This window comes from Sinohyriopsis cumingii, chromosome 6 (genome assembly GCF_028554795.1).
Source record: "Sinohyriopsis cumingii isolate HCF-2022 chromosome 6, ASM2855479v2, whole genome shotgun sequence".
NCBI classification, from domain to species: domain Eukaryota; kingdom Metazoa; phylum Mollusca; class Bivalvia; order Unionida; family Unionidae; genus Sinohyriopsis; species Sinohyriopsis cumingii.
The window spans coordinates 96021339-96049091 of NC_142966.1; the positions used below are offsets into that span (position 1 = coordinate 96021339).

At 34.4% G+C, this 27753-nt stretch overlaps 1 protein-coding gene across 1 annotated transcript; it reads right to left on the bottom strand.

Annotated features, from left to right (window-relative positions):
• LOC149797491 (steroid receptor RNA activator 1-like) lies at positions 1-27577 on the bottom strand. Its single transcript, XM_089962301.1, has 6 exons — positions 27458-27577; positions 15726-15866; positions 12678-12955; positions 9667-9775; positions 8525-8595; positions 1-4141 (listed from the first exon to the last, which is right to left on the bottom strand). The coding sequence occupies exons 1-6, from the start codon at positions 27483-27485 to the stop codon at positions 3782-3784; spliced, it is 987 nt and encodes a 328-aa protein (XP_089818427.1). The 5' UTR covers positions 27486-27577; the 3' UTR covers positions 1-3781.
• Between the last annotated feature and the right edge of the window lie 176 nt (positions 27578-27753).

The following is a 27753-nucleotide window of genomic DNA, read 5'->3' on the forward strand; positions in this document are numbered from 1 at the left end:
TAGTAGTAAATCTTTATTTTCCTTCAAAATATTTAATGCACATATACTGTGAAGTCACAAAGTCATTGAAATAAATGGAGGCATTGTTACTATACATTTAACTGGCATGTTTTTGTCCCCCACCTCTTTCTTTCATCATTCAGTGGCCATCATTCATTCAAATTTTTTTCTCATTCCCACACTATGATAATTTTGTACATGGCTTTATAACAAGTGAGAGTATTTATTCAGAACGAAAGAATGGCTGAACTTAAAACTATTTAAATCCCTTGTAAGTGCGTGTTTTTAAAGAAACAAATCTATGACGAATGTTTAAAAAAAAGACAGGACTGAGTAAATATTCTTGGAATTCACATGTTCATGGATTTTATTTAAAAGAGAAAATACAGACAGGGGCCGTTGAGAGTTGCAAGGTTTATATTTAATAAACTAAAACACTTTAGTTTCACAAATTAATGTTTTAGGACTTTTCAAGTAATACATACATGGGAAACAGGGAAGCCACTTTTAATGTGGGGTACTTAGCAATAAATGCAATTAGAATTTTCTTATCATTTTATAATGAACTCTATGAAATCAAAGTACCCTGACATGTATTTTTAAAAACGCCTTCCCTAGGTACCATGTTAATTTATATAAACATTATGTTCTTTTTTTCCCCACATCTAGCTGTAATATTTATAAGCTAAATATTTTAAGAGAAATAATAGTCAAGTATACCTTGCTATTGTCTTTTTATTGCAATATGCATAAGAAGAGTACCAACAAAGGGACTGACCTTCAACTTTCTGAAATGTTTTCCAGGATCATTTCTTCGTATTAACGGCAGAGTGGTGAGACCATTTTGGATATTCTTGAGCAATAACAAGACTGTCAAATTAGCTTCTGTGATGGACTTACAGGATGTTAGATTGCACCAATTCTTCTTTTGGTGGAAACTCCAAGCTGATCCGACTTATTACTGTGGAGGAGTAATGAGAAGATTTCAAAGATGGGTGCCATGATGGCCATATTGGAAATAAGATTGACACCATTTCCATTCAGTAACTAGACATCATCAGAAATTGAAATTCCCATGATGACATGGCCATACATTCAGGAGAAGTAGCGATAACTGGATTTTTAAGATGGCTTCTGTGTCAGGCATATTATTAGTCTGTTGCAATCAGATCAGCACCATTTTCTTTAAGAAGCAACTAGATATTATATTAAGTCTTCTGGTGAAAACTCAAGGCAATATTATGTTTCATCCTGGTGAAGCTGCAATATGAGTTTCAAGATGGCCACTGTGGTGGCCATATTGGTTTTGAGATCGTTTACAAGCAACCAGAATACATGAGAAGCAATCTGGTAACATCTTAGTAATCTTACTCATTGTTCAGAAGGAATATCAACATTTTCAAGATGGCTATTACGGTTCCAATGTGAACATCATCATATCAGCACAATTTTCATTTACAACTAAACATAAGAAGTGAAAAACCCATGTCAATGTGACTTTGCACAGCCAGGAGTTGTTATTTTTAGGTTTAATGCCATTTCTTTGTGCAAGATAGTCTATACATGGTAGCCAGTATAATCAGTAGAGGATGTACCTGGGAGAACCCCAGCAAAACCTCTGACCAAAGGAAAGCTGCTGACAAGCTTTCTCATATACTTGTATTGGCCAAACCTGAGACAAGACCCCATGTGGACAGAGTCAAGATGGCAGTGATCCATAAAGGTTAGTGCTTAAGACCACTTGACCACCCAGGGCTCCTCTCAGCCATGAGGTTACTGCATTTTGTCACAATAAATTATTTGATAGGCTACATTTTCACAGCTACATACCTGAAGAGATAGTAGCTGGTTTATTGTCTTGTATGGGAAAGCAAACAGAACAATCTTGTGCACATATTCCAGGAGTTCTAGAAAACCAAGTCTGGACAGAAATATGCTGAAATGAGGCAGCACAATGGCCTAATATGTTTAGATAGGAATCTGAAACCAGAAGAATATAAAATATAGTTGTTATTCCAGGCCAGTTTATTAAAATAATAACTGACCAATCAGGTGCCTGACTCAGTACATCTGGGTACCAAAATAATTTATATTGCGATACTTCTAAACATATTGTGGTACTTTGAAACATACATTGGTATACCACAATTACATTAGTGACCAATAATATAATTATCTGAACAACAGACCTGGGATTTTTTTACAAATCCTGCTATCAAATAGCTCTGATTCGTAGCAGAATAACACCATATTATTGCCATTGTATGATATGAAACAAATTAATTAGCTTGAGTTAAAAGAAAAGAAAATTTCTCAGCTTGAAATTAAAATCTCAGCCCCTCCCCCTCCCCAAAAACAAAAAGGTCAGTATTACCTTCAAGCAGGTGAATTTCCTGTATGTTAACTGTTGTTTAAGCTGTCATCTAAAAACTGTAAGGTGGGTTGATTAAGCTTACCTATAGCTGACATCCTGTAAGACACTGTACTCACAGTAGACTACTTGTTCATAAAAATGGAAGCATTGACACTGAAGTCTTCAATCTACTAGCTACACTATTGATATAATCAGCAAGGAAACTCTAACTGGGATGCTAAAATCTGGGCAAGATGTTTATCAGAGAACACACCGACTCAAGAGACGGGAATATATTTGCTGGATTATGCAAAATTAATTACTCTCTTGAAAATCCAAGGACTATTCTTGGCCTTACAAAGGAATACATGTACTGTACTTAACACATTGAAATACTCTATTATATAACTAGAAACAATGAAATTTTTTTAATTCAAATTTTTTCAAAAGTTGGACTTGGCCTGAATTAACATCCATTCAGCTGCCACGTTGGCATGCATGACATGTGTCAAAAATGTAATAAAAGGTTTATAAATATAATTATATTTGTAACATACATAATTAATTTGAAATAAATACAACAACATTTTTGTAACAAAATAAATAACTTTTGCAATAATTTTTTCATCAAAAATGAAAACAGGCTTTTAATATCATTAAGTATGTAACAAGATTACTCTGGAATTTTTGTATATTTCTTACAGATGGAAGCTACTGAAGGAACTAATACAGTTAAGTGGGACGTACTGCTGGAAAAAATAGTTATGTTCATTACCACGGCAAAGACAAAACCTACAACATTCAGTTTATCCTTTTTTATATCCAATTCTGTTTTTGTATAATAACCCACTCCTCATTTTTTAAAAAGCAGACTAATAATTAGTGTCCTATTTAAGGGAAAAAAGTCAAGTCATAATGCTGAAAGTTTCCTGTTGAAGTGCTTTCCACAGGCTACCAAACTAAAGCTCAGACATCCATGAGGTTTTTTCTGTTAGCACCCTGGGTTACCATCGAATTGAAAATGTATCAGACCCTGATATCAGTTTGCAGCCTACTGGTGATTCATTTGTGTCACATGGTTCTGAGCCAACTTACATGTTAAATGTTTCCTTTTGCAGTCCTGATGACTGACTTTAGCAAACAAGAGATACACTTTTGTAAATGCCTCTCCAGAACTTGAAACATAAAACCTCCATAAAAGAATCAAAATAAAGTCTGAGAAAAAGGCTTTGCTCAAAAGATTAATATTATTAAAATATATAACCACAACTCTTCTCATTTTTTGTTGTTGTTGCTGCTACTAATGAAAAGCCTTCTAGCAAAGCTAATACATGTATATACAGCTTGGTAACTAACCATGCAAATTCCAATCAACCAATTAATAAGTCATTAAAAGTAAAATTAAAAAAAAACTATCCCTCTGAATCCCTATTTCCCTGTGCTTTCAGCTTCAGTACTCTGATTCTGGGTTGAAGAAATCTCACTTTGCACATCATGACTTTTACCAGTATCCTTGGCAGTGGGTAAGATTTCTGAAGAATTCTCACTTTGCGCGTCATCATTTTTACCAGCATCCATGGCAGTGGGTAAGATTTCTGAAGAATTTTCACTTTGCACATCATTTTTACCAGCATCGTTGGCAGTGGAAATGACTGTAGTGTCTGAAGCAGATAGTGAAGTATCTATCAACAGGTCATGACCACTTTGTGAACTAACTTCCGATGGTATCTGATGACTTGCTTGTGTTTCCTGAATGATCCTCTTAATGCCAACCATCCAATGATTAACCTGCAAAGAAAAGAATATTATAACAGAGTGATATTACAGTCAGACTAAGGCTGATTGATAACATCACCATTATTTTTACACTGTAGTATCAATAACATTACAATGTTTATGTTATTCTGAACCTGGCCAAAGTTACTGGTTGTGGAAATCCCATTGTTTTTCACTGACCATTGCCTGTAAACTGTTGCTATTTGTATCTGATAAGCATGTACCAGCTTAAGTAGTCTAATGCCGAGGAAATAACTCTATCGACTGAAATATTCTAATGCCAAGGACACGACAGTTATCGACTGAAATATTCTAATGCCAAGGACACAACAGTTATCGACTGAAATATTCTAATGCCAAGGACACGACAGTTATCAACTGAAGTATTCTAATGCCAAGGACACGACAGTTATCAACTGGAATATTCTAATGCCAAGGACACGACAGTTATCAACTTCAGTATTGTAACGCCAAGAACACGACAGTTATCGACTGAAATATTCTAATGCCAAGGACACAACAGTTATCGACTGAAGTATTCTAATGCCAAGGACACGACAGTTATCAACTGAAGTATTCTAATGCCAAGGACACGACAGTTATCAACTGAAGTATTCTAATGCCAAGGACACGACAGTTATCAACTGAAATATTCTAATGCCAAGGACACGACAGTTATCAACTGAAATATTCTAATGCCAAGGACACGACAGTTATCAACTGAAGTATTCTAATGCCAAGGACACGACAGTTATCAACTGAAGTATTCTAATGCCAAGGACACGACAGTTATCAACTGAAGTATTCTAATGCCAAGGACACGACAGTTATCAATTGAAATATTCTAATGCCAAGGACACGACAGTTATCAACTGAAATATTCTAATGCCAAGGACACGACAGTTATCAACTGAAATATTCTAATGCCAAGGACACGACAGTTATCAACTGAAATATTCTAATGCCAAGGACACGACAGTTATCAACTGAAATATTCTAATGCCAAGGACACGACAGTTATCAACTGAAGTATTCTAATGCCAAGGACACGACAGTTATCAACTGAAATATTCTAATGCCAAGGACACGACAGTTATCAACTGAAATATTCTAATGCCAAGGACACGACAGTTATCAACTGAAGTATTCTAATGCCAAGGACACAACAGTTATCAATATAAGTATTCTAATGCCAAGGACACGACAGTTATCGACTTAAGTATTCTAATGCCAAGGACACGACAGTTATCGACTTAAGTATTCTAATGCCAAGGACACGACAGTTATCAATTGAAATATTCTAGCGCCAAGGACACGACAGTTATCAACTGAAATATTCTAATGCCAAGGACACGACAGTTATCAACTGAAATATTCTAATGCCAAGGACACGACAGTTATCAACTGAAATATTCTAATGCCAAGGACATGACAGTTATCAACTGAAATATTCTAATGCCAAGGACACAACAGTTATCAACTGAAGTATTCTAATGCCAAGGACATGACAGTTATCAACTGAAATATTCTAATGCCAAGGACACGACAGTTATCAACTGAAGTATTCTAATGCCAAGGACACGACAGTTATCAACTGAAGTATTCTAATGCCAAGGACACGACAGTTATCAACTGAAATATTCTAATGCCAAGGACACGACAGTTATCAACTGAAATATTCTAATGCCAAGGACACGACAGTTATCAACTGAAATATTCTAATGCCAAGGACACGACAGTTATCAACTGAAATATTCTAATGCCAAGGACACGACAGTTATCAACTGAAATATTCTAATGCCAAGGACACGACAGTTATCAACTGAAGTATTCTAATGCCAAGGACACAACAGTTATCAATATAAGTATTCTAATGCCAAGGACACGACAGTTATCAACTTAAGTATTCTAATGCCAAGGACACGACAGTTATCGACTTAAGTATTCTAATGCCAAGGACATGACAGTTATCAATTGAAATATTCTAGCGCCAAGGACACGACAGTTATCAACTGAAATATTCTAATGCCAAGGACACGACAGTTATCAACTGAAATATTCTAATGCCAAGGACACGACAGTTATCAACTGAAATATTCTAATGCCAAGGACACGACAGTTATCAACTGAAATATTCTAATGCCAAGGACATGACAGTTATCAACTGAAATATTCTAATGCCAAGGACACAACAGTTATCAACTGAAGTATTCTAATGCCAAGGACATGACAGTTATCAACTGAAATATTCTAATGCCAAGGACACAACAGTTATCAACTGAAGTATTCTAATGCCAAGGACATGACAGTTATCAACTGAAATATTCTAATGCCAAGGACACAACAGTTATCAACTGAAGTATTCTAATGCCAAGGACATGACAGTTATCAACTGAAATATTCTAATGCCAAGGACACGACAGTTATCAACTGAAGTATTCTAATGCCAAGGACATGACAGTTATCAACTGAAATATTCTAATGCCAAGGACACAACAGTTATCAACTGAAGTATTCTAATGCCAAGGACACGACAGTTATCAACTGAAGTATTCTAATGCCAAGGACACGAGAGTTATCAACTGAAATATTCTAATGATGAGGTCATAACTGTATCAACTTAAATATTCTGATGCTGAGGTCACAAATGCATCAACTGAAATATGCTAATGTTGAGGTCACAACTGTATCAACTGAAATATTCTAATGTTGAGGTCATAACTGTATCAACTGAAATATTCTACTGATCAGGATATGACTGTATCAACTGAAATATTCTAATGTTGAGGACATATTGATTACAGTACACAGGCAACTCTGTATAAGTGATATGTACTACACTAAATCAAAATCAGACTTATGTATGTGGGACATGTGTATTTCATCTCTGTATAATATTGTTGTTAGTAGTTTAATGCCATTTCTTAGCAAAAGGTAGGCTCTACATGGTGACCAGTGTAACTGGTGGAGGAAGAACCTGGGAAGAACCACAAATCCATGGGAAGCTAATGGCAAGCTTTCTCACATACACATGGTGGCCAAGCCTGAGGCTCTAACCCATGCAAACACAAGTGAGATGGCAATTATTAGTACAGGTGAGTGTTTGAGACCACTAGGCCACTGAACAGTATGTACAAATCTCAATTATTACAGAATATCTTCAAGAGATATGCAAGTTGTTATTATGTTTCACAGACAAATCCAAGTACATAATGTTTACAGCCTGTGTATGGAATGAAATGTACAAATGAATGAAATTAAGCTGGTGTCTATTTCTTGCAATTTTACAATAACTCATTAAAGTACAATGAACCATGCCTTAGCAGACACCTTCATTTTATGGACACATGGTTATAAAGGATAGTCTTTACTGACCCATTCTTTATATTTATTATCATTTCAAATCTATGTGTAAAGGATAGATGTGTGTGGCTTCAAGAATGTCCTTTAAAGACAAGTTTCAATGTATTGTAGAACTTGTCTATAGAGGACACTAAAAAGATAGGCAAAAACTGTCCATGATAGACAAGCGTCTTTAATTTAACAAACCTCCTTGATGCTGTCAGTATTTTTACTTGTGGGCATGAATTATTGATCCTTGATAGCTTCAAACAATGAATTATTGGTCTGATGATTCTGATGCATTTGGTCAAATAGTCTATTTCTACAGTCAAACATGAAAGAACAGGTGCACATTTAAGAACACTGCAGCACATATATGATCAATTTGTGTTGTGGCCAAGTGAAGTGTTCTTCATATATATAATCCCTTCACACAGAAGTTTCACTCTAAAAATAATGTGTTTAATAGAGCAACTGTAAGATCTACTTTGTGTTTAATTTAATGAACAAAGCTAAATGTGGATGATATAATCAGACAAACTGCCATATGTCCAATGTAGGTTTTAGCATCAGTTTTCCTCCTATGTTCCAGGCAGGGTTTATTAGCTGCTTGCCTCCCATGCTACTGACTGGTTTCAAGAGCTGCTTCCCTCCCATACTAAAGACTTGTTTTGAGAAATGTTTCCCCACCATGCTGCAGACTGGTTTTAAGAGTTGCGATCCTCTCACAATGTTTTTTGGTATCAAGATATATGCACTGTTTATTAAATATATTCTGCTAAAGCCAAACTGAAGGGTGTGCACTTATTATGACAGATACTGCATCCAATATGGAGAAACAAAAGGACAGTCAGCTTGCCATAGGCTTTGGAGCGATTAAAATTCTTGCAGGACAAATAAAGATTGTCAGCTGTCCAAATTTGCCAGGTGTCCATCATAACCAGGATATTATATAAGATAACTCCGAGTCTCATCATAATGTCCTCAACATAATGAATGGCATCCTTTATATGAAGATGTTCCCGTTCATAGAGGGGTAAATGTATGCATTACCTCAGCTGTGTGATCCACCATCAGTCCTAGATGTATCTGATTTGCTCTCTCAAAATTCAATTCCTTGAGGGCTGTAAAAAGAAAATAATAATCTAGACATGGTCATACTCAACAGTATTTAGAGTAATAAGGCAAGATGCCTTTGTTTCATAGCTGACACACAAGATTTCTAAAAACGGTGTTCAGTAAAGAAATGGGATTTCCTGACTTACAAATTAATTTGATCATCACAGTTGAATTCAAGGAAAAAAGCAGGAGTATGTCATTAATAAAAAATGTACACCATGAATTTGTCATCTCAACAAAAAATCCCATGATAATTTTTTTTATTATTAAGTAACTCCATCTACTGCCTAAAAACAATTTTGATTAAGGTTTCTTGATTGACCCTTACAATTTCTGCTATAACCATAAGAATGGCAAAATTCTGGAATTTACAAATTTTGTGATAAATCTGGATATCATTTCATTCACAGATAACTGTTTCCAACTTCACACACATTAAGACATGTACTTTTCCCCCAATAATTCTAAGTGACTACTGGGCATAGTTAGTGGAAAGCATAATTCAGTGATGGCTACGTTAGCACTCTGTTTTGCCAGTCATGGTCAGTTTCTGATTTAGATCAAGCTCCAACATACAAATATACATTATTTAGGTATTTATAAACTTATTGTAATTTAATAATCATAAAACTCTGTGTTAGGTAAAACTAACAATGTCTTGTCCCAAAGTTCAAAATTAGGTCTCAGAACATAGGTCCACATGCAGTGAATGGAGGGTTTGGTTAGAAATTAGCACACAAAAAACCAAATCTGACAGTCATGCCTAGTTTTTTTTAAACATGAAACCATAAGTATGAATATTATTTTTTTATTAATAGGAATACAATTATTTAAATGGAAACACATCTTTTACTACTTCATGTGGATATATACTGGAATGCAGGACAATTTCAAGATGTTCATTTTTTGTATTTTGATACACTGGTGTTTCATTTTTGCAATTTTGCATTGTTTCCAAATGTTTTCCTATTTCTTGAAGTGAAAATTTCACAATTTTCTATCTGTTCACAAAAATTAAAAATTATAATCATGCTGACATTCCCTCAAATATGGTATAACAAATTACTGTAACTGACCACAGGCGAGATTTGTGACTTTTACTTTCACAACTTCTGACAGCTTTCCAGATAACCAGCTTTCCTTGAGAAGTTCTATTTTTCTTTTTATTTCATCAGCTGCTCTCTCCTGGAACATGAAAAAGTAATGAAAATGTGAGGTATAATGCGTGTAACAAGCAATTTATAATTTAAAGCCCAAGAAAAGTATAAGAAATACAATTAGCCTGGTATGTTACTACTACCTGTTCCTAATGTCTACAAACAGTTACTAAACCAAAAAAAGCAACACAGGCAAAAAAAACTAATTCAATAAAGATTGAACAAACATATAAATAAGACCAAAAAATTAATTTCTGGTAAAGTTTACAGAAAATATACAATTTTATTTTTTTAAACAAATTTAACATTGTTAAAAACAATAAGAATGAGGACATTATTTAAATCCTAGGTGAGTGCAATCTATTTATTTGCTGGCCTCTAAGTCGATAAAGAGTTCAAGACAAATTTGCAAATTTTAAAAAATTTCTGTCCGCCATATATATAAAATTAATGCTGAGTATAAGACGAGGCAAGATCAATACCTCTGCTTTGTCTTTTCACTATAATTCATTCCAAACAGCATTGGGAGTTTTATCCTATCTGCAACTCTGTAAGTTCTCAGGTCAGAATCATGTAATGTAACTAAAAGTACCTAATTTGTTTAACGCTAAGTATTTTATATGAATAGGCACTTTTAGCTACATTTAATGATGCTGACCTGAAAATTTACTGGGTTACAGATAGGATAAAAATTCACTACAATGTGTTGAATAAAACTAATGTAACTTCTGGTTTCATAAATATTAATGGTATTACTGTATGCTATTTTAGATCACCAGCAATAAGGACGTTGCATCACTGATGCTAAAATGCTTTTTGCCAGTTTTGTTTTGAAAAGAGAGAGAGAGATGTGGAGGAGGAGACATATTTTTTCCATTGCATTATGTTTCTTGCACCTTGTCTTCAAAACAAAATATAATGATAAGATGCTTAATAAAAGAAATACGACTAAAACATGAATGTATGTGTTTGATTACGTGCAACATATGCAATACACAAATGCTATAATATGCTGGCCTTCATAGCCTTAATGTAATTATTCAGCAGGAAATGGATGAACCACGGAGTAAGTATTTTGAAAGTTAGCCCTAAATTCCTAGTGTGGCTGAAGATAGCTGCCCATTTATGTGGTACAATATTACTTTTATATTAAGCTTGACTCAATAGCAGTGAATTGAATTGATTTCTATTGCTGTACTATACATATGTAATTCCAGTCTGCTTGAGAATAAAGAAATTAAAATTTGTACTCTTGTCTTATTTTTATAAGTAAATATGAACTTCTTTCTTAACGTGATTCAATAAAGTTGTAATTATAAATATCTCAATTCAGTGTTCTATTTATTTTGTGGAGAGATGTTGATAGAGGCACTAGTGTTGACAGCTATCTGCCAACTTTCAAAACTTTCGCTCAAATTTATACTCTTCAGAAAATAGTCATGTGACAAATTTAACCAATCATTGTCTGGGACGCCGAACAGGTCTGATGGTGCCAAACAGATACTCTACAACCAGCGACACAAACTGAGGGTTAATATACAATTTAACTATCATCACTTGTCTGTTTACACTATCTCATTACGTATTATGTCATGTCCGTCAAACGTCAACACACCTGAAGTCGTAACCAAGACAGTTAAGCTTAGGTGATGAGTACACAGCTACTGATGAATGCTGAATTGCTGATTACATTGAAAATATATTGACCTGCATAAAAATGAAGAATACACTATTAAATATTCAAAACAAACTTATATTTGTATAAAAGAAGGCCAGCATTTACAATCAACATGTGAAATTTTATTAAAAAGGTGAACTTGACAAATTTACTGTTTAGAACCGGTCATATGATCTAGTGTCGGCCATCTTGCATGCAGACGTATTTTCGTGAAGTCAACTGTTGGAGTCATCGAGCTTAGTGCAATTCAAATGATATCTGGATAGGAATTTAAGTGTGATAAACATATTTCTGGGTGTGACAAATTCACATAAAATAAGATTCCAGAAGATTTTGTTTGTATTTAATGATGTGTGAGATTGAATTCGATGACATTTGTTACCACAAGTCCAGCAATTACACCTGACATACAATATGAACGGTTTAATACAGATATCAAGGTAAATCGCGATCTATACATTTCTAAGACATTACAGTGTTTAAATTTATTCTTTCAGCAGTTTATTTATTCACTGACATGAACAATATGTTAAATTTATGACATAGACAAACCATCCTTCCTTCCATCATATTACAGTTTTAGAGCCCCCAGGTCTATTACAATAATATCAATATCTCATATTTATCAATGACATCTCACCAATGTCCATGCTGGTTTGAGTCTTGGCTCAGTCAATGTGGGTATGTGAGAAACATGCCAGTAGCTCACCTGGGTTGGTGGTTCTACCCGTGGATTTTCCAGGTTCTTCCTCCACTAAATATAGCGGCCATTATGTTTTGTTTATTATGTGCTGAAAAATGGTGCTAAACCCTAACAACACACAAAAACCAAAATATTTCTAAGGTATAAAATAAGAAACATCAACATTTTTGTTTACAAGCGGTGAGATCCAGGTAATAAGCTATACAAGTTATATTCAACTGATTGTTTCAAAATCAGCGATCACTGCGAAATAGTGTTGCACTGACTGTTTGGGTGTTTTGTCCATTTTTGTTTATAAAACCATTATTACAGTGGCTCCTGCCTTGCAAAAGCATTCCCTCTGCAAACAAACACAGCCTGTTAATACAGGATGCAAAGTTGATCTGTGTATTGAAACTTGTCTTAAACAGAATAGGGTAGACCAAAACATGAACAGTTTTTCCATTCTTATATAGAATATCTTGGATGGTGCTTATCTACTAATAAATTACTGTAAATACATCTAACATAAAACATTTCTTGGATCATAAGCATCTACTATGATATTACCTTAAGTTCTTCAGCACAGTCTTTTAACTTGTCCACAAAAACATCAACTGTGTAATTGCACATATCCTTATCATCTGTCAGATGGAGCCTTTTTAACAAGTCCTCCAATCTCTCCTGCTTATTGGATGGAGTTGTTTCCCCTGGGAGGCTTGGTGGGAATGAAGGCACCATGGTAGGAATCAGTAATGGAACAGGTGTTGGCATGGATGTATCAGAGGCAGGGGGAAGTAACTGCACTGGACTCAATGGTGGTCCACAAGAAGGGTCAAGAGGTGTGACTATTGAAAAAGAAAAACATTTACAAAAAACAGCTAATTTTTATACATTTGTCAACAAAAGATCAGAATTTACAGTGATATATGTATAGCAAACAAATATGGAAATTTGTTCTAAGGCTATAACCAGATACAACTTTTAAACCACAAATATAAACAACTGTAATAAAGTGAAACCCAGTAAGTCTCATTTTAAATCAGTATCATTTTCTATCTATAATGTTCACTCTTTTGTTTACTGTATTTATCCAGAAATGCCAACCTATGAGAATGCTATCAGGAATCCTTGCTTCAACTTTTCCGAATCTAGGCAGCCAATAATAAAAAGATAACATGTTTAATAAAAAAACCTAGAGACTTCTGTACCGTTATACTGCATCTTCCTATAAGCCAGTGCATATCTGTATACAGTACATAATGATTCAAATCCAATCAGAAAAATTCCTCCATTACCAGAACATAATGCCTTCAACTTTTTTGGGGGAAAAAAAATCATAAACAAAAGAAAACTGCAGCAAAGGTGTGTAACAAAAATGTTTGTAATCTCTTACAGGAATATCAAGACAACTTAAGCTTATGCTTGTTACAGCAGTTGAGAACTAGTTGAATTTTGGTGGGTATTGTTTGCAAATATTATGTAAAACTCACCTGCATGTCTGACTCAATCTGGCCCATTAAATAGATGGAAGGGCAGAGTCATGTCAAATGCATACTGTGAGATGAATGACACTTTCAAATATTATGGAGGTTATTTGCAATTTGGCATGTGCACATTGGAAGGAATATTTCATTCAACGAAGTTAAAACAGATGACAGCTTTTCTTGTTCTTTCTATATCTGACTAAATTTCTGGGGATAAAAAAATTTCCACAACAGGTTCTAAAAACTGTTTTCTTGTAAATTAAAACAGTGATATTTTGTGAATCTTCATTAATGTAGATTATGCCTGAGAAAGAACATCTGAACTTACTTTGCTGAATCATTTTGTTTAAAAACAATGTTTTGACACTCTACATTCATATTCTGACAATTTTTAAATGATCTCACTTTGTTCAGTCTGCATGTCATTGTTTAATTGCTATATTTAAATTTACAGAACTTTAATGATTCATGACACTGATAACTGTTTTGACTTTAGCTTATGAAAAATAACACAAGTGTCTCAAAGGGACTGACTATCTAGCACCTGAAAAAAATCCCAAGAATCCATGATATGGCCATTTCTTCTGTCTAATTGCTGAATGTTCAAACCATCTGACATTCTTAAGAGATAGTGAGATTTTCAAAATGGCCACTGGCAGCCATGCAAGATCTAAGATTGGCACCATTTTCATTTAGAAACAACAAAACATCATAAGTCTTGTGCTGATGATGTCAATATGACCATGATATTCACTAGGAGTAATTACAAAAAGATTTTCACAATGGCCACCACTGCAGCTATATTAGATTTCAGATTGGCACCATTTTCATTGTGGGCCATCTTGATGCTATAAGAAGTCTTTTGGTAAAAACCATATCTTTACATGGCCAGCTTTCACAAGGAGTCGTGTTAATATGATTTTCAAGATGGTTGCAATGGTGGCCATATTGGAGTGTAAAATTGGCACCAATTTCATTCTGGCACCAACTAGACACCATAAGAAATCTTCTGGTGATAACCTAATGTCAATATGGATATCTTTCAAATGAGTAGCAATGATAATATTTTCAAAATGGCTGCTATGGTGCTATACTATATGTCTGGTTCACAATAATTTCATTTAGAGCCAACTAAATATAGTAAGTCTTGTGGTTGAAAACTATCACTCAATCTGACATTCATCAGGGATTTGTAGTGATAAAAATACGTTCAAGGTGGCCATGATGGCAGCCATATTGGATGGCAACAGTTTCAATGAGGACCAACTAGATGTCATAAGTCATCATTAGATGAAAAGTATATGCTGATATGGCTAGCCATTCAGGAGAATAACAAGATTTTCAAGATGGCTGTAATCATTGTAATATTGGATGTCAGATCAGCACACTTTCATTTAGGACAAACTAGATATCATGAAAAAAAATCTGGGTGAAAATGACATCATTTTGAAATTCTTCTTCGGGGTACTGTTAAAAGGTTTCAAAGAATCATCACAAAAATCATGTTATCAGATTGCAATCAGTCTCATTTTGCAGTAACTGCATAAGAATTCTGGCAAAATAACCAAAAATGCTTTCTGTAAATCTGGAGTAGGGATAACATGATCTTAAAAATGGCTGCTGTGGTGGATATACTGCATGTCAGATCAGTACCATTTTTATTATGGACAGTCTAGATGTCTGGAGGAGAGGCCATAACAAAGATTTTAAGATGGCCACCATGGTAGGCATATTGGAGGTTCAATCTGTATCCTTTTCATTTGGGATCAAATAGTCATCAAAAAAACTCTTCTGTTGAAAATCTCATGTGGATATAACTATCTGTTAAGGAAAGGTTGCAATAAAAAAAAACATCAAGGTAGTTGCCATGGTTGCCATATTGAAAGTTAAGACTCGCACTAATTTTATTCGAGACCAACCAGAGATCAAAGAAAATCTTTTAATGAAAATCCCAAATCTATTCAACTATTCATTCAAAGGAAATAGTGATAACAAGACTTTCAAGGTGGTGGCCATCCTGCAAAAATCTTACTAAAAGTGTGTAAAAGATAACAGGTAATGAAAGATTAAAAACATATGGGTTTTGTGGTTTTGTTTCGTTCATTTCTTAGGATGCAACTTGTTACCAGACCTTTCTGAGATGCCTCGTTAACTGGAGACAATGGGTAAGCCACTCTCTTATTAAGATGATTTCTCCTTGGTACAGCTTGCATGCTGGCCACAGATTCGTAGTTGAACATTGGTGGATCATTCCAGCCTCGTTCTGGGTTACCTGTAAAACAAAAATACATATCAATAAAATTAGGACTTTAAATCAACTATATATGTTGTAACAGCTGGGTTCATCTAATGTGTTTCAAATGAATTTCACACCATAACTACACGTATCTATACAAGAATATCAAACATCATCTGTAATTTGGTTTCTTTTTTTGTATTTTAACATTGTGGATGTTTGTAATTTTCAGTTAGGTTTTACAAAACTCTCTCAGCAGTATATAAACTCAGAACAGTGGCACCACAATTTTACAAATTGCCTTGCCTTAACTGAATAAAATTACTGTAAACTTATTGAAATAAAAAAATAGAAAAAAAGAAGCCCTCAAGGGACTGATGAAAAGACCTTCCATAAATCCAAGATGAAAAAACACTTGTTATTCCTAACTGCAGAGTACACAAACAATTTATGGTATCTTTAGAATGCCAACATAACAATTTTGGAGTAATTATTTACTTAAATCTCTAAATTAACATGTTTGCAAGACATTTGTCAGTGCAGTTCAAAACTTTTATCATGGCGTTTAACCTTGAACCTGATATCTGGGATAGAAGATCTGAATGAACACAAGAACACTGGACAATGCTTCGAAATATCACAAGCCAAGCAATATGTTTTTAAAAAAAAGTAAGTTATATTAGTGGTATATTTGAAGGTAATCTTCAGGTAAATATGCAAACTGGGTTGAATGATAAAAATCCATTTGTTGTTGTTATCATGATTACAATCCAGTACACATACAACCCAAAGTAAAGATCAACAACTTTTTACCATTAATGTCAGAGTCCTGATTAACAACTTCTTAATCTGAAATCAATTCAAGCCTGGTCAAAATTCACTTAATTTGGTCTGGTGTTCTGACCACTTCACAAAGGTGAAGATATGCTGGTGGTCAAATATGCATAATTTTCATTCATGACCACTTATGTACTGAACAAAGTGTTTTAATGAAAACCCAATGTCAATCTAATCATTAATATTACAATTATTGAGATACTGTCTATACTCACAAGTCAAATGGTAAACAACAAAGATCCTGATCTGCCACAACATAATGTGCCTGCAGATCAGGGTCTATGTTGTTTGTCTGACTGGTTACTCCTAACAAACTGCACAGACCCAGATCTTCTGGCACATTATGCAGGTCTGGATCTGTGCTGTTTGCAGTTGGACATGTCTTATGAGTGAGTATATATAGTAGTCTTATAAGTGAGTATATATGGTAGTCTTATAAGTGAGTATATATGGTAGTCTTATAAGGGAATATATATGGTAGTCTTGTAAGTGAGTATATATGATAGTCTTATAAGTGAGTATATATGGTAGTCTTATAAGTGAGTATATATGGTAGCAGGGATGGTCCTGGCTTTCAAAAAGCTGTCGCCAAAATAATCGCCAACCTCAATATTTTGTCGCCAATTTTCAAAAAGTGTCGCCAAAAAAAGTAGTGTACATTTTTCCAAGTGTTAATTTAGTCTATTAATGTAACAGGCAATGAAAATTACAAAAGATGGATTAGTTAATACTTTAATTACAACAAGCATTAACAAAATGTTACAAAGTGTTACATGAAGATCCGTCGCGATTTTAGGGCTGCCCACTTGATGAATGCAGTTTCAAAGTCTAATTTTTCACATCTGTACATGCTGATTCTCATTAAATTCTCGAGAGATGAGATGCAGAGCTTATTTCTGATGTCAGTTTTTATGAGGTTCATCTTACTGAATCCACGTTCACAGTCCTCAGTGCTGACAGGTGACACCAGTAGTCTCTCAGCAGCCCCCCCCCCCCCCTATGGCTAGCTTCACAAAGCTTGTAGCTTCCTAAATCCCAAGAATGATCACTGAATGCTGTATAAATTTTCTCGACAAGAAAAATAGGATCTCCATTCCCACGAATGAAACTTACACGAGTCAACACCTGGCAATATTGGACCGTATATATAAGCGTAAATTCACACCCAATTTAGGGATTCTTTCACTCCTGTATTTTGAGAAATAAATAATTATTATTAATTATGCAAAACTGGTTTTTTTTTTTTTTTTGCTATTTCTTGTTGCAGAGTTTAAGTCTCTGCAGACGTAACACGGGACTGATGACAAAAGAAAAAGATCAATGAGTAAAATGCTGCACTGGCGACAGATGTAATTGTGATTGAGATTTTTTCCATTTGCTTTGTATTTATACACAGTAGTCGGTACTTCAAAGGTTATCAGTTTTCTATGAAGGTTCAGCAAAACTATTGCATTGGTATATGTATAAAAAAAAACAACAGAATGATTAGCCATACAATTAATTATATCTGTTCTATTCGCGTCTTCAGAAGTCGGTCAGTTGTAGGTATAGTGCGGTAGCATGATTGACTGTATCGCAAAATACAGTACTCAGCCCAGATGTCAGCATAGGCAGATTATGATGTAACAATGCACTGTAAAGATAGGGTTGTCAATAAGAACAAAGGATCGTTTGTGTAACAGATTGATTCCAATGCATTGCTTAGTCAAGTTTATGGCTTCCTTTCGTTCTGGCTTTAAATTTATTCAGTCCAAATCCATGATTGTATGTACAAATTAAATAACCAAAAAGTATGTCGCCAAAAAAATCGCCAGATGGGATATTTTTGTCGCCAATAAGGAAAAAAAATCGCAATTTGCGACATTGGCGAAGCCCAGGACGATCCCTGTGGTAGTCTTATAAGTGAGTATATATGGTAGTCTTATAAGTGAGTATATATGGTAGTCTTATAAGTGAGTATATATGGTAGTCTTATAAGTGAGTATATATGGTAGTCTTATAAGTGAGTATATATGGTAGTCTTATAAGTGAGTATATATGGTAGTCTTATAAGTGAGTATATATGGTAAAAAATAATTCTGATGACTTTGGTGTCCACTTAGAATTCAGATAGGCATATTTCATTAAACTAGCTACATAATGCATAGTTTGCAATGAAATCCTCATTCTGATGAGACTATCTACTCAGGAGAAGTTGACATGTACCTGGTAAAGATTTTTTAGAATGACCATTTTGGAGATTGTATCAGCATGATTTTAAGAGCTGTAAATTGCAAGTTCGTAAACGGGGGTAACTCAAAGGGCCAAATGTTTTACTGTCTGAAAAAAAATATTCATGGAATTTAAGAGAATATCAATTGTTCATTTTAAACGTGGAGTGTTGATGGTCATGTCTGGTAATTTCTACAGCAATACGAGTTACCAAAATAAACACTGTGGCAGCCATACTGCATGTAAGACTGGCGGCATTATTATTTATGACAAACCCGATGCCATAAAAAATTTTTCATGAAAAACCCAATTTGATATGACCATCCATTCTGGAGAATTAGTGACATAATTTTCAATAAGTTCATTGTGGCAACAATATTTGTAGTCAGACAGGCAAATATTTCATTTAGGACTAACTAGATCATAATTGGTCTTCTGTTGAAAACCCTGTTTCAACATGACTTTCCATTTAGAAGAAGCAGCAATAACAGGATTTTCAGATCCATACAATTTTCATATTGTATATCAGAACAGCATCAGTGTCTTTTAATCCCAAACAGTGAAAACTAAATGTAGCTATGAAAGAAGTAGTGATAAGATTTTATTGCCATGTTATAAGGACCATTTTGACTAAGTAGCCATCACAAGTCTTTTAATGAAAATGTAGAAACATGTAAGACCATCTATTCAGAAAATAAACTGTCCTGTTTCAGGCATATACGAGTCATTTAGGGCCATCTAGACATCATAAAGGTGTCTTTTAGTGAAATCAAATGTCGATACAATCTGGAGATGTATAGCTAACACAATTTTCAAAATGGCCACCATGGCGGCCATACTGGATGTCAGATCAGCAGCATTTTGTTTTCTCTGGTGAAGTAGACATCAGGTGAAGTCTTTAACTGAAAACCCCATGTTGATATGATCATCCATTTAGTTGTTGTGGTGATAACACAATTTTCAAGATGCTGCCATAGTGGCCATAATGGATGTCTGAGAGGCACCATTCTTATTTAGGACCAGCAAGGCTTACGATGAATGTGCTTTTAAAGTCTTTTGCAATATTTCAGTAGTTCAGAAGCAGAAATAAAACGTCTTGAGTTAATGGATGCTGGAAAAAAAGATCACTGCAGGAACTCTTGATATATCAATATGAACAGTGAAGCAAAACCTCATGGGATTCTTTCTTTATAAAGTTTGCACATATAAACAGGTCATATTTGTTTCTTTGGTTGACACCTCAGTGCATGAAAGGTTTTATCATACAGAGTCAAATAAAGTAAAGTGCCTTGCCAGGGACGCAATATGGTGGCAGATCAGGCCTGATTTGGTCAGGATTTGAACCAAGATCCTTCGAGTTGTAAGTTTGGTATGCTAGCCACTGAGCAACTTTATATCTTTGGCTGAGTGGGATTAGGTTGGTAATACCATAGAGAATGGGGTCAGGCTAGATGGGATTAGGTTGGTAATACAACAAAGAATTGGGTCAGACTGGGTGGGATTAGGTTGGTAATACAACAAAGAATTGGGTCAGACTGGGTGGGATTAGGTTGGTAATACAACATATACCTATTTATGCTATACAAGACTTTGGAGAAGAAGGTAAAAAACCAGAATCTGTACTAGCACGAATTAACAAGCATGTATGCACAAAAATGAATAAAACATTAAAAAAACTGTTATTATCAAAAACTGTTCTTTCCCATACAACATATTTCAAACAGAAAAGGGCCAATTAAAAGAATTCATAAACTTTACAGATGCAATTGGGAACAGTAATATTTATACGAGTTATATCTTGGTAATTGACAGATATATTTGTTTTATACTTTGGCATATATGTGTTTATATGGGCAAACTGTCACACCTGAAAAGTTGTGCATCTCATTCATTTAATGTGATACTGTTTACCTTGAACATCTAACTCAATATCACTATGGCAATAAAATGTTCCATTTGGCAGGAATGATGCATTTAAGTGATAGCCATCCTATTTTTTTATCTTTTTATACATACATTTAGCAGTAGTTCCATATTGACAAACTGCAAATTATAACAATGCAATATATGCACCAGTGAAATGAACATCAGACACTAGTAGTGGCATGGGTAATATTGTGATATACTCTTGTACTGTACCACTTCAAACAGTGGTTCTAATAGATTGTAGAAAACCCAAAGATTCCTGCCTAGCCGACCAGTTACACTTTAAGTAAACAGAAGGTAAAAACCTTTACACTTCATACGAAATTGCACCTAAAGTCTGCACATGCTAATTTACTTCAGTTGATAAATTTTATTACTTATTTGGTAGGCGTTTGTATGTCTTCACCACCAGTAGTATAATAGTCATAAGAAAATTGTATTTGTACATTTTGCATACTGGTCTGTATTTTTACATTTTGCATATTGGTCTGTACATGTATTTGTACATTTTGCATATTGGTCTGTATTTGTACATTTTGGTCTGTATTTGCACATTTTGCATACTGGTCTGTATCTGTACATTTTGCATACTGGTCTATATTTGTACATTTTGCATATTGGTCTGTATTTGCACATTTTGCATATTGGTCTGCGATATAAAATATTTTCAGGTTAAAAAATTGTATAAAACTGTTTTACATCAAATAAAATCAAAATATTATCACTGATTGACAAAATATTATCAAGTTTTAGGATGAAGTTTCCACAGAAAAGAAGTGGGAATGCACTGAGGAGATGCTTGGAATTCAGAAGACAGAATGAAGATAGATGAGAAACAAAGTAGAAACTTGTAGAGAGACCAGAGCATTGAAACAGTTGGAGTGAATGCAAGATAAAGAATAAGGAAGACGAGTACAAATGACAGATATGCAGAAACTTTGACAAACATGCTACAAATGCAGATGAAACTGTGAATAATAAATGACATGAGGACTCAATAGAACATACACAACAACTATCTGGCAGGAAAACTAATATAATCAGGCCTGTAATGGAAAGGATGGGCATATCCCAAGAAAACTGGCAGAATATCTCAAAAGACAGAAGGAACATTTTGGCTCCCTCAGGCTTAAGCCAGACTTGAATTTTAGGAAAAAGTGAACTCTCCTTTTGGTCAGAGTAGAGAGAAGTCAGAGCTGAACAGGGAGAAGTGGGAGCAAAGCAAGAAATGCGATGTGTGTTTGCATGTGTGTGTTTCTCTTCATTCTTTTGAATTATGTCCTATGTGTCTCAATATGCATATTTACATTTAACATTAGTTTTAAGCAATAGTTTATTTTCATGTTGAAAAACCTGTTATAAGATTATTATAAACAAATCGAGCATGTGTATAAAAATTATCATATTCATATCCATTGTGTTCACACTTGAAAGTGACTATACTGGAATGGAGAGGTCATGCTGTTTATTTTGGCCATATGATTTTAAATGAGCATGGAAGAAACAATACACTGTCAATAATTTTAACTGACAGGACTAACTAGACTACAGTACTATACACTGTCAATAATTTTAACTGACAGGACTAAATAGACTACAGTACTATACACTGTCATTAATTTTAACTGACAGGACTAACTTGACTACAGTACAATACACTGTCATTAATTTTAACTGACAGGACTAACTAGACTACAGAATAATACACTGTCATTAATTTTAAATGACAGGACTAACTAGACTACAGTACAATACACTGTCATTAATTTTAACTGACAGGACTAACTAGACTACAGTACAATACACTATCAATTTTAACTGACAACTAACTAGACTACAGTACTATACACTGTCAATAATTTTAACTGACAGGACTAACTAGACTACAGTACTATACACTGTCATTAATTTTAACTGACAGGAGTAGCTAGACTACAGTACTATACACTGTCATTAATTTTAACTGACAGGAGTAACTAGACTACAGCACTATACACTGTCATTAATCGTAACTGACAGGAGTAGCTAGACTACAGTACTATACACTGTCATTAATTTTAACTGACAGGAGTAACTAGGCTACAGTACAATACACTGTCATTAATTTTAACTGACAGGACTAACTAGACTACAGTACAATACACTATCAATTTTACCTGACGACTAACTAGACTACAGTACTATACACTGTCATTAATTTTAACTGACAGGACTAACTAGACTACAATACTATACACTGTCATTAATTATAACTGACAGGAGTAACTAGACTACAGTACTATACACTGTCATTAATTTTAACTGACAGGAGTAACTAGACTACAGTACTATACACTGTCATTAATCGTAACTGACAGGAGTAACTAGACTACAGTACTATACACTGTCATTAATTTTAACTGACAGGAGTAACTAGACTACAGTACTATACACTGTCATTAATCGTAACTGACAGGAGTAACTAGACTACAGTATGATACACTGTCATTAATTTTAACTGACAGGAGTCACTAGACTACAGTACTTTACACTGTCATTAATTTTAACTGACAGGAGTAACTAGACTATAGTACTTTACACTGTCATTAATTTTAATTGACAGGACTATCTAGACTACAGTACTATACAGTCATTAATTTTAACTAACAGGAGTAACGAGACTACAGTACTATGCATTGTCATTAATTTTAGATGACAGGAGTAACTGACTACAGTACTATAATTGTAAGTAGATCAAAACACTTAATCAACCATCTCATAAACAATTGTTATGCTTTCTGAAAATTCACTAGAAATGGCAGTCCTTAAGGTTTCTAATCTAACCGTAACATGTACATGGAAGCAAATGCATCATATGTTAAGACTATATGTCTTTAAGTAACAGAAAAGAGTAGAAAAAAAAACAAGTTCTGTGTGTGTGATTCAGATTTTTAATGTAGCTTGAACAATTTTTTAGTCACATTGCTTTGATGTCTGCAGTGTGGTAGTTTATAGAGATGTTTAGCACTGGGGCATTATGCCACAGACATTAAGTAAGATGTCCTGCCTAGTCACAGTATCCTGACACCAGGCCAACCAGTCCTAATGCCAAGAACCAAGCGAGGCAGCTATCAGTACCATTTTTATAATTCTTTGGTATGACTTGGTCGGGGGTTCAAACCTGTGACCGCCCTCATCTGAGGTGGAAACTATAACCACAAGGCCATTGGAGTGGTCCCCAATCCACATTTAGTTTTGAAAAATTCAACAAATAATTTATTTTCCAAGTATACATAATGAAAATTTAATAGAACTTAAGGTATCGTGAACTAAATCCCATATAGTCCTAAAAGTTCTGTCATAAGTCCAAAAATAAATAGTATTCTGAATGAATTCCAGTGGAGTTCCAAATGAATTCCAACTCTGGATGTTGATGTGCCCATAGTCTTGAATCAGCTAATGTACCAACAGTCTTGATGTATCACAATGAAATAATATAAAATGTCCTTAAATGAATTTACAGTAAAACCAAAATAGTGATTTAGTCTGAAAAATATTGATGAGCATTTGTAATTTCAGTGAATAATTTAAATAAATAAATTGTCTCAAATTAAAACTGAACACAGCAAAAGGATTGACTCCTTTTTGGATGTTAAGGTAGGAATGAGTAATTCTAATATAATTAACCTTAATATAAAAACATAAGACACAATTTGAGGACCATGATGAAGGTAAACTTAAATGAATTTTCCATCCAACTATAAACAAAATTTGTTTCTGGAAAATTCTAAGGTGCTGTATCTAGCACTCATAAACATGTTTACATGAAAAACCAACAAACAATACAAATTAAACAAACAATACAATTATCTTCATACAATACTGTTTATCCTAATTTTATTGTTGCTGATAAAACATTAATGCTACTATTCAGAGACAACACAATCAAGCATTAAAGTTGATATATGAATGTACCATTCTTTCCAACTGAATTAACACAATCAAGAACAAATACGGCTCCATACATGACATGTGAGTGCATCTATTTTTTGAGAGAGAGATTTACTGAACCTAACCATTGTCTTTCTAGCTTAGTATAATCCATTGACAGGACTGTAAATGTATGGTTTTATTATTTGCCTATGTACTTGTAGTAACATCATACATTTTGTTAAGGAGTATTTGATTGCTGCCTTTTTTAATATTGTGACAAAAATGAGTGATGTCACAGTGCTTCTCAAAAATTCCACAACATATTGTCCCACATGCTTCTGACATGCATAATAACATTTTTAAGCTAAATCACATAATATTCATACTATGCTTTCTATGAAATGTTTATTTTCCTTAAATTATCTGCTGAAAGACTTATGAAAACTGACAAATCTAATGAAGTGGTACTTCCTAGACATAGTGATGTCCACCATTACAGGTTCATTATGGTTTCAAACTAATTTTATAAAGAAAATTATGTATCCACAGCAGTTAGTCTTATTCTTTCAGATTTAAATTAAAAAATGCTTTTCACCAAGTCTGTTCTTAAGACACAAATTACTATTACATACTGATGTTTAGGTTTTGATATAGAAGCTGGGTATGACATCATCATCAAATGGTAACTTGAGGAAATCAGGCAGTTATAACTTGCTCGAGGGTTAATGTTGAGTCAACCTTTAAAACACATGCCTGTGAATATGCAAGATTGGGTCAGTGCAATTGTAATGAACACTACATCTAACACATTTTGCCTTGAGCTATTAACACAATACAGTCATGACTACCTAGCTAAGGTGAGGGAGCATCTGAAAAGTACAAAATACTGTCACTCGTGTGTCTAAAAAATCACAGGGTAAAGCTGTTTTCGTTTCCTTAAAGAAGAAGGTGAAATTCACATTTTTAGTTTACTTAATCGCATATTTTGTCTGGTAGTGTGCCCCCTGTAGTTTCTCTGGGGGAAAACCAGTGTAAACCTCACCCACCATTGAAAAAGATGGTTGTTCCAACAATCCCTGTCAAACTTAAAGATGAACCATACTATCACCATAACCTCAACACATACATACTGGCTGAAATCAAGCATGTGCAACTTCCTCTATGGTGCAAGACAGATTAGCAATTTTTTTAAGCCTCAACCTTTTGGTGTAAATAGGCAAGTTTTAGGTTAAACATGTCTGCTTTAAATGAACATTGTCTCTTGAATGGATGCCACTATGACCAATACAACCAAAGAGAGTGTGGTGACAAAGCTGAAAATAAGTGATTTCGTGTTTTTATTTACTGCCAAAGCATTTCTTTTATTACATATGCCATCTTGAATTTCTCCCCTCAGGTATTGGCTATTCAGTGGTACATACCTGACTATCATGGGAGGCCAGGTAACCAGGCTATATCCCTTACATTTTAAAGAACTATTTGCTGGCTCCCTGAGCTAATCATTGGAGAAATTACATGAATCGTAAATATAAAAATACATCATAGTGTGGCCTATTGATCTGAGATGGACCAGGAAATTAGTGTGTGTGTGATTTGATTTTTAATGTAGCTTTAACAATATTTCAGTCATATCGCTACGATGTCTGCAGTGTGGCAGTTTATAGTGATGTCTAGCACTGGAACATCATGCCGCAGACATGTAGCATGATGTCCCACCCAGTAACATTATCCTGACACCAGGCCAACCAGTCCTAACATGAAGCTCTTAATGCTGAGCGCCAAGCGAGGCAGCTGTGAGTAACATTTTTGCAAGTCTTTGGTATGACTCGTCCTATGATTGAACTCACGACCACCCGCATCCGAGGCGGACACTCTAACCACAATGCTACCGGAGTAGTTGACCAGGCAATGTCTTCTGTCAAGTTATCAAGTACAACAAAAATAATGTGAAGCTCATATTGAAAACAAAATAAGCAAACTAAAAGCAATATAGCTGACCAAACATTAACAGCTTTAAATTGCTGTTTTGTTCTTGCTTTTACAAACAAAAATAAATCACCTGTTTTCATTTCTCAGGAAATATTATGTCTTGTTTCCACATAGACACAAACATTACATGCAAAAATGATTGATACATTTTAATCTCAAGTCTAAAATATATCTGGTGCATGCAAAAATGAGCTGAAACTTCAAGTACTTTAAACTATAATACTGACGAAAAAAGTCAACATACGGCTTTCTAATCATTGTCAGAAACTGAACATTTTCGGGTAAATCTAGGTGTACTCATTTTGATCAGTGAAGAAAAGGAAACAATATATATTTCTTTCTCTTTCAAGAACGGGGTCTTATCCATTGATACTGGTTGTAACGAATGTATGATCCACAGGAGTCTAACGTTTTATCAATAAATACAGCAAAATCTGACAACATGAAATCACCTTATCGGTAATATAAATGAACACAGGGATTGCAAGCGTGTTCATTTATATTACAGATAATGTGATTTCATGTCAGAGATTTCGAGGTACTTTATTAATAAAACGTCAGACTCCTGTGGTATGATCTGTAGTTACACCTGAAAACGAGCACCTGCTCTAATAATTAGACTAATTAGCTGGTCGAAACTCGTTGAACTGAAAACAATGATCAACGTATGCTATTCAAATATACGCTAATCACGATGCTGAACTTCAATCTGCATTTAATAAACTGAATTGTAAACATTGCTAATGGCCTACCAGGTTGCGGACCAGGAGCAGCCATCATAACAACACCACGTGGGCCAATTGAGACTGACCAATCAAAGCAGCTGCTGATCTTTTACATTTGCACACCTATCTGGTGCGCCTGTATTTATTGGAACAATTAATTCATAGGCAAAAGATTGAATCACGTGTATCGTTATTTATTTTTAAAATATACACAAATCATATTCAATAAAATGCTTTTAATACTGTACAAACAATGATATTAAAACGTAAAAGTACATTTATGCTATTTTATCACTTATGAATTAGCTTCTAGTTAGAACCGA

Coding starts and splice junctions, on each gene's coding strand:
- LOC149797491 (XM_089962301.1), bottom strand. CDS start 27,485: ATGATGGCTGCTCCTGGTCCGCAACCTG. Junction 15,867..27,457: donor TGCTCCTGGTCCGCAACCTG/GTAGGCCATTAG, acceptor TTTGTTTTACAG/GTAACCCAGAACGAGGCTGG. Junction 4,142..8,524: donor TGGTGGATCACACAGCTGAG/GTAATGCATACA, acceptor TTTTCTTTGCAG/GTTAATCATTGGATGGTTGG.